The 9,101-nt window shown below is 48.2% G+C and overlaps 1 protein-coding gene across 1 annotated transcript in view; it reads left to right on the top strand.

Moving 5' to 3' along the window:
* Positions 1-9,101, top strand: part of IGSF21 (immunoglobin superfamily member 21) — a 161,730-nt gene that overhangs the window by 150,735 nt on the left and 1,894 nt on the right. Inside the window, exons 5-7 of the mRNA XM_027842809.1 lie at positions 2,894-2,979; positions 3,222-3,414; positions 5,309-5,347. Coding sequence (XP_027698610.1) covers positions 2,894-2,979; positions 3,222-3,414; positions 5,309-5,347 — 318 coding nt within the window. The remainder of the gene's footprint in view (positions 1-2,893; positions 2,980-3,221; positions 3,415-5,308; positions 5,348-9,101) is intronic.

Genomic DNA, 9,101 nt, shown 5'->3' with positions numbered 1-9,101 from the left:
TCTGACATCCTGTGCTCTAAGGGCCCTCCCAGCTCTGACATCCTGTGTTCTAAGGGCCCTCCCAGCTCTGCCATCCTGTGTTCTAAGGCCCCTCCCAGCTCTGACATTTCTCTGTTCTAAGGCCCCTCCCAGCTCTGATATCCTGTGCTCCTTTCAGCTCTGACATTCTGTGATCTAAGGCTCCTTTCAGCTCTGACATCCTATGTTCTAAGGCCCCTTCCAGCTCTGGCAGTATATGTTCTAAGGCCCTTAAGCACTGATGTTCAATGATACTTTGGACCCAGGTGAACCCCTTCCCCACATCCTGCAGCTCAGCCCATCTGAGGCTTCCACTTGTTGAAAAACTTACCCTTCTTTCCCCCAAGCATCCTCATGCAGCATGGCTCACAAACAGCTGATCCCAATGACAGGGAGAGAACAGATCAGACCCAGGGGACCGTTGCCTGGGTAATAAGACTAGCTTGGGGAGTGGAGCCTTGGGAAGCCTGGGAGGCTGGCATAGGCAGCCCCAGACCTGACAGGAGCATAGCCAGGGGCAGACTTTTCTCCCACCAGGAGCAGCGGTAGCCCTCTCGCCTCTCAGTGGTGGGGTCTGGCTGGGCCAAGACCACAACCCATCTGTCCTCAAACCTTGCTCCCTTACCTTACTTCCATTCATCTCTTGAGACAGCCCCAGGCCACAGGCAGAGTCTTCCCTCTCTAGGAAGTGACTAGGGGCACATAGCGATACTAAGTGCCAGAGTTCAACCCCACCAGGAGTCTCGGTACCATAGGCTTTGAAGCTAGACAGGAAGGAACCTGGGAAATCACATATTCTAAGTCTCTCCTTTAACAGAAAAGGAAGCTGAGGCTCAGAGTGAAGGTGACGTGTCTGAGGTTCCCCAGGATTCAAACCCAGGTCCTCTGCCCTCAAAGGTTTCCTTCCATGGTGCCTCATGGGGGTAGTGGGGGTGAGAAGCCTAGCAAAGTGGGAACTGAAGAAGGTGACTTGGGGCTGGGAGGGAGGAGCCTGTCAGCACCTCCTTCTGTCCACCCACTCTTCCATTCTGTGGTCACCAAGCTGAAATGTCCGTCTTGGACATCCTGTTCTCTCATCCCCACTGTGCGCCCTAAACACCAAATACTGGTCCCTGGGAGGGGGGAGGGGCTGGAACCTAGTGGTATGTTACAGTGGGGGGATCGGTGGGGGAAGGGGGACAGTTCCATCTGTGCAGGTGGCCCTTCTCTACATCTTCTCCAACCAGGCAATTTCCACTGCCAGGAGCTAATTGGCAGGTGCAGCCTGGCATGTCATCACTCACAGGCACTGTGGGGGGCTGAGGAGAGGCCCCAGATAGCACTTGACCCTGGGCAGGCCCCTGATTCCTCCCCCAGACTCATTCATGCTGACATCCAGGCCTAGGAGGGGAGGGGGCTCAAGGAGGGGTCTGGGAGTGATGTGATTAGCAGGGAGTGGTAAGAAATATCTGAATTGTCCCCTCAGCTTGGGGACTTTGTGGAGCTGCGAACAAGGCGAACCCTTCATCACCCCTTACCTGGATTAGTGAGATAGCCAACTCACTAATTCCCCCTAAATCTAGGCCCCCCGGCCCTTCCCCATGATAGCCCACACACTGACAAGTCAAAATCAGTCTTCCTAACTCATAGTTCTGACACCACCTTATTTAACCTGGCATTCAATGCTTTTCACAATTTGTCCCCAACTTAAGAGTGGAATGGAAAGATCAGCCTTCATAAAGTCTGAATTCTAGTCTCAGCTCTGAATTAGTTCTGTGATCATGGGCTAGCTGCCTTAATTTCCTCATCTGAAAAATGAGAGGGCCAGAAGGGATGATCTTTAAGTTCCCAGTTCCAACATTCAATGTCCATTCGTTCATTCTTTCATTCGTCCTTTCAATAGGCATTTGTTAAGCACTTACTATGTGCCAGGTGCTGTTCCAAGCACTGGGCACATATAGAGACACAAAAGACAGTCAAGGAGCTCACAGTCTAATGAGGGAGAAAACATGCAAACAAAGATATACAAAGCAGTGGGACGACAATCAAGGGTGTGCTGGTAAATGTTTAACAACCAGATTTTCAAAAAGGGTGTAGGACATATTTTGTCAAGTTTAATGGTGCATTTTAACATTTTCTCCATCATTTTCCTAAGACTAATCGGGGTGGGAAACCTGAGGCCGCATATGGCCTTCTAGGTCCTTGGGTTCGGCCTTTTGATTGAGTCCAAGTTTTACAGAACAAATCCTTTCATTAAGGGGATTTGTTCTGTGAAGTTTGGATTCAGTCAAAGGGCCACACTTGAGGACCTAGAGGGCCACATGTGGCCTCGAGGCCGTAGGTTCCCCACCTCTGAGCCTGACAGTCAACAAAACGCAAAATCAAGCCCTGATGTATAGCCCTTGCCAATTTCTGAGGCGTAAATGCTCACACTGAAAACTTGGCAATCAGCTCTCAGGACCAGCTGAGACACACCCCTGGAACAATTATTAAAAGGAAACTGTGCCTGTTATCCCGCAGCTTACTTTCTATTGTAGGGAAATAAAATGTACATAATTAGTAAATATTTCCAGCTCTGCAAGTCTAGGCTCTGAGCCCCCTCCGCATTCTGACACGTTATGCACGTTATGCTCTATAGTCCCTTCCAGCTCTGACAAGCTCAGTTCTAGGCTCTGGCATTCCACATTCTAAGGCTCCTCCCAGCTCTAATGGTCCATGACCCTAGGCAGGGAGACTAGCAGAGAGCTCAGAGGTTAGTGATAAACAGCTGAAGGACAATGAGGCAGGTTCGTGGGAGGAGCAGATTCCGGCTCTGTTTCTCTCCCTGCCCTCGCCCAGTACAACAGGCAAGTTCAGTGTCTTGCCCCTTACTCTGTTCTCCTCTCTCTTTACGCAGTTGCCCCCAAAGGCCCCAAAATCATGATGACGCCCACCAGAGCCCGAGTGGGAGATACCGTGAGGATCCTGGTCCACGGCTTTCAGGTCAGGAGCCCTACTCGGGGTCCCGAGGCAGCCAGGGTTCAAGGGAAGTAGGGGCAGGGGGAGGAATTGACAATCAGCACCCCATCCACTAAAGGGGGCAGGGGGATCACTCCACCGAGGCGCAGGCAACCCCCGCCAGGGTCATCCCCAGCCAGGGTCCTCCCCAGCCTCCCCTCCCGTCTCTAGCAATAGACACCAGCCTGACGTGTGTGGTGACCTAACCCCTCTCCTCCGCTCCACAGAACGAAGTCTTCCCTGAGCCGCTGTTCACGTGGACCCGCGTGGGGAGCCGTCTCCTGGATGGCAGTACAGAACACGACGGGAAGGAGCTGGTGCTGGAGAGAGTGCCCGCCGAGCTCAACGGCTCCATGTACCGATGCACGGCCCAGAACCCCCTGGGCTCCACCGACACCCACACCCGCCTCATCGTATTTGGTAGGGAACCCAGCCCAAGCTGGGACTGGAGTGGGGTGGAGGAGGGCGAGTCCTGGCTTCCGTGCCTAGAAGAACAGGTCTGTTCTCTGCAGGAAGGATCGCATCTGAGCCACAGGGATCGAAGTGGCCGGCTTAGGGATGGACATCTATTAACTAATCATAATAGTATTGATAATAGCGAGAGTTTATATAGCGCTTTAAGTTCTGCAAAACACTTCACACATGTTATCTCATTCGATTCTCACAATAACCTTGAGTTCTCCTAATATTCCCCATTTTACAGAGGAGGAAAGTGAAACGCATGACAATTAAATGACTTTTCCAAGTCACTGGTGTCTAAGGCAAGATTTGAATTTGAGTCTTCCTGACTCCAAGACTGCTTCCCTGCCTTGTACACTGTAGAAAAAGCACTGGATTTGGAATCTGATGACCCATATTTTAATCCTGGCTGTATGACTTATTAGCTGTGTAACTTTGGACTTATAAGTCAACCTTGTAAGTTATAGAATATAACCTTATATTTAACTTAGCCTCTCTAGGCCTCAGTTTCCCCATTTGTAAAATGAGAGATTGGACTACACAAATTCTAAAGTCACTTCTACGTCTATGATCTCTAGGGCTTCTTCCAGCTCCAAAACTTAATCTGAAAAAAATGGACCCCTAGGTAGGGATTGAGGAGGGGCACTCTTTGGATCAGAAGCCCAGCTGGGGCTCGGGAAGTAGGAGGTGTAAGGAGAAGATCATTACATTTGGAAGCAGAAGACCTGTGGTCAAATCCTGTCTCTGCTACTTACTCTCAGTGTGACCTTAGATAAGTAATTTCCTTTCTCTCAACTGTGAAATATTGAACTAGATCATCTCTTCCCGCTCCAAATCCTATGAAGGCCATAAGAGAGGTGTCCCTTTGCCCAGGGATTAAAAGACTGCTGTGACTGTGTCTGTACCCCCACCCAATTCTAGAAAAGTGGTAATCAGGACACCACCCAGCTCTTCTGCTCCATAGGGATCATGGATTTGGAGCTGCAAAGCACCAAGCCCAAAGAAATAACCTGGACATACTGTATGAGAAAATCAGATTAAACACAAAAAAAGAACGCTCCAACAACCAGGGGGAGTGAGGGCCGGAACAGAGGGAGGTTGTGAGGTCATTCTCGATGTTCTCTTAAGAGGACCCAGTCCACAACGGGGCTGATGTCCATGGGGTTCCTCCCAGTGATCTATCCTCTGTGTGTCTCAGTCTTCTCATCTGTAAAATGGAGATAAAAACAGCACCTACCTCCCAAGAGAGTTAGGATGATAAAACAATATTTATAAAGTGTTTTGCAAACTTTAAAGAGATATTACAATGTTAGCTATTACTGTTATTATTATTATTATTATAGAAATTTCATGAAAATAACAGTCTTTCATTTGTACAGGGCTTTGAAGTTGGATAATTTGGAGGCAGTGTTGTAGGAAGGATACAAGCATTTATATAGCACCTACTATGTGCCAGGCACTGTGCTAAGTGCTTTACAAATATCTCATTCAATCCCCTGGAAGAATGACCTCTGGGCATCCACCTCAACTCTCCCGGAGGAAGTCAGTGTGATGACAGAATCATAGATTTAGCACCAGAAGGAAGCTTCGAGATCATCTATTCCAACCTCCCTCATTTACAGATGAGGAAACTGAGGCCCCAAGAAGTACAAGGTAGTACATGTCCAAGGTGGGATGTCCACAAAGCCAGGACTTAGTGCATTCTACAACACAGCCTTTGAGTCTCTGACTCCAAAAGCCACCCCAAGGTCAGTCTTTCAGGCCTCATTCCATCCCGTAGGGACTGGCTTTCACTCCACCCCTCTGGGACTTTGCTCAGGCCCTTAATACTCTTCTCCTATTTTGTTTCCTATAGAAAACCCAAATATCCCCAGAGGAACAGAGGACTCCAATGGTAAGTTGCTCCTTCTTGGCCTTCCAACTGGAAACAGCTGGATATTCTGGATGGGTGAGGGACCTTGGAAGGAGGTTGCCATATCTGCTTCCCTGGCGCCCACAACCCAGCCCCATGTCTCAGATGGTGGATCTTTCTCTACTTGGCCCCATTTCAAACTAAAGCCTGATCCTTTTGTTTGATCACAATAGTCAGGACATGAAGTTGGCAGGGAAATGCCCCCCTATGTTCACAATCCTCAATCAGCAGATATAGATAGCCTAAGGTATCACAATGACTTGGGAGTCCAGAAGACCTGAGTTCAAATACTGCCTCAGACACATATTAGCTATATGGCCCTGGGAAAGCCTTTAATTTCTGTTTGCCTCCATTTTCTCATCTGTAAAATGGGGGAAGAGTGATAATAGTGCCTACCTGCCAAGGCTGTTATGAGGATCAAATCTTAAAATGCTATAGAAATGTTCTAGCTACTAGTCTGTTGTTATCATCATTCTAGCTATTGTTATGGCCAGGCTTGTCCCCTGATATTATCTTTGTCACTGATCAAGTTAAAGGCAGCATGTTGCAATGGGAAGAGCCCTAAACTAGAAGTAAGAGACTTGGGTTCGAATGCTGCCCCTACAGATGAGAAGATGGATCCGGAAAGAGGTGGAGCCCAGCATATTAGAGCTGATCACGGCCTCAAACCCAGCTCTCCTGCCTCTCCGCCCAGGGGTCTTTCCATAAGACAACACTGTTTACATCATTTTCTAAGCATTCATAGGTTGACTAACCCTCCCTAGAAGGAGACAAAACCACATTTAAGAAGGCCTTAACAATGCCAAGGAGGCAGTACCAGGGCCCAGAGGGAAGCATCAGCTGAGACCGATGTCTAAGGCAAAGGACGTCAGCATGGAGCGGTGGCTCATTTCTAGAGTTGGAGGGCCTTGGTTCAGATTCCCTTCCTGATGCCCAGTACCCATGTGACCTTTGGCACATCATTTAAAGGGTTGCAACTATAGAGCTAGAAGAGATCTCAGCAGCCAAGTGGCCCAGCCCATGTCTGAAGAGGAGTCCCCTCTACGATTCACTGAACCATTGGTCATCCATTCAGCTTCAGCTCGAAGTCCTCCTCAAAGGGGAGCCCACTATCTGGCCAAAGCAGCCCATGCAGCTCTGGGTCACCTCTGATTCTTACAGCATCCCATGACCAGTCCCGTCACACTCACTCTCAGACATTCTGGCGTTGAGTCCCCTTGAACTCCCCTTCCCCCCCAGGATCTCCCTGTTCCTATGAGGAGATGACTGCAGGCTCAGAAGCATTCCATTCAAACACAGCATCTGCCTGGGTTATTCTATCCCTCATCCCACATGCTAGGGTGCCTTGGTGAGGAGAGCATTAGGACCCAGCATGGACCCAGTCTCTCTGGCTAGACATGCTGGTAGGGTACATCTGCCACTTTGTGTCCTAAACCATTGTGCACTCAGGGGTAAACCCAACCTTCTGGAGATCCGCACCCAAACAGTCTCCCAGATTACTGAAGATTCGTACCTGGACACATCCACAAACACCCACAATGACTCAGACTCTCAGCTCCTACGTGCATCTTTCTCTGTGCATCCTCCCCCTCTGTGATTCACACCACTAGTCACTCTGACCACAAGACTCAAACAACCCCACCCATGCTCAGATCTTCACCCACATTGTATCCGGCACCCTCAGGCCAGCCACAGAAGCCCAGATTCAAGAGAACATCTTTTAGAGCCTGGGGGTAATCAAAAGCTCTGACCAGCTAGCTACTGGATTAGATTAGAACCTTTCTTTAGAGACTATCATAGAAAATGTAGGAGCTGGAAAGGATCTTAGAACACAAAATGTTAGAACAGAATGTAAAAGCTTGAAGGACCCTTAGGACATAGAATATCAGAACTGGGAGGGACCTTAAGATTTAGAATGCAAGAATGTAGAATGACAGGTCTGGAAGGAAAATTAGAATAAAGAATGTCAGAGCTGGGAAGGCCCTTAGATCACAGAATGTCAGAACTGGGAAGGATATTAGAACATAGGATGATAGCACACAGAGCTAGAAGGAGCCTTAGAACATAGAATGGCAAAGTTGGGAGGGCTCCTAAAACAGAATATTAGAACATAGAACCTCACAGCTGGGGAGTATATTAGAACATAGGATGTCAGGACTGGAAGGGGCCTTAAAATATAGAATGTCAGAGCTGGGAGGGCCCTTAGAACACAAAGTGTCAGAGCTGGGAGGGCCCTTAGAGCACAGAATGTCAGAGCTGGGGGGCGGGGGAACTTCAGAACAGAGAATGTCCAGAACACACAATGTCAGAGCTAGGAGGGACCTTAGAGTACAGAAGGTCAGAATTTGGGAAAATCTTAGAATATAAGATGTTGAAACATAGAATTTTAGAAAAGTAATCATTTAGCACAATTCCCCATCCCTATTTGACAGATGACAAGGCTGAGGCCCAGAGAGGGGAAATTACTTATTTCCCCTCTGCTTATTGATATCCAAGCCAAATAAATGACTTATTTTCACACTGTTTATTAGTATCAAAGCCAGGACTCAAATTCCAGTCTCCTACCTCCTGCCCAGGCTCTTTCCACCCCATCTCAGCTGCCTCACACAGCTACCAACTTATAGAAATAACCACCATCCCAACAACACACCTTCAGCTGGAGGCCTTTGCCCCCAAGGACTGCCTGGGTCACCCTGTGGTTGCTCAAGCCAGCACATTCATCCGGCCCCTTCCATGCCCAGCTGGGCATTGAACCAAGAGAGAAAGATCAACCCATCCCCAGACACACATAGAGAAGGAGCCTGGGAACTTTGAGTTCAAGCCAGAAGGGAGTTTGGAAACCACCTCATCTACCATCTCCATTTTGGAGGAGAAAATGGAGCGACTTCCCCAAGCTCACCTGGCTGGAGCGAAAGCAGCAAAACCCAAGCTTAAACACGGATCTTCTGTCTCCCAACTCATCACTCTTTTGCACAGTCCCAGAGAGAAGAAAGCTCTGAAAGAGAGTCTGGAAGAAGAAGCATCCCAAGAAAAGGGCCAGAGAGGCAAAGAGAGCTATGTATATAGAATAACAACACTAGCTAGCATTTATATAGCGCGTAAAGGTTTGCAAAGTACCTTACATTTATTAACTCCATTGATCCTCGCAACAACCCTGGAAGGTAGGTGGTATTATTGTCCCCATTTTATAGATGGGAAAGCTGAGGCTGAAAGAGCTTTAAGGGACTCATACACCTGAAGAGCATCTGACTAGGGATTCTGATGCAGGTCTTCCTACCTCCAAGCACATATCTCTCCATCCACTAATGCCACTGCTTATACATACACATATGTATTCAAACAGGGACTCAGGTAGAGACAGGTTCTACTGCTAAGCACCTGTGTGACCTTGGGTAGGCTAGATGTGTAAAATTAAAACAGGTGAAGAGGTAGAGGGAGAGATTTGTGAGGAACAAAGACCCAGAGAGGGGAGATCATAGGAAATTTGGGGGAGATGACGAGTTGGCTACTTTGGCCACAACACTGAAACAAGTAGATAAATTAAGATAAATCTGGAAAAGTAGTTTGGGGGCAGCTACGTGGTGCAGTGAATAAAGCACCAGCCCTGGAGTCAGGAGGACCTGAGTTCAAATCCAATCTCAGATACTTACTAGCTGTGTGACCCTGGGCAAGTCACTTAACCCATATAGGAAAGAAAGAAAGAAAGAAAGAAAGAAAGAAAGAAAGAAAGAAAGAA

The sequence above is a fragment of the Vombatus ursinus genome, unplaced genomic scaffold (genome assembly GCF_900497805.2).
Source record: "Vombatus ursinus unplaced genomic scaffold, bare-nosed wombat genome assembly UNPS02014884.1, whole genome shotgun sequence".
NCBI classification, from domain to species: Eukaryota; Metazoa; Chordata; class Mammalia; order Diprotodontia; family Vombatidae; genus Vombatus; species Vombatus ursinus.
Note: the sequence above shows the minus strand (reverse complement) of the source record. Positions and strands in the feature narration are given on the sequence as shown.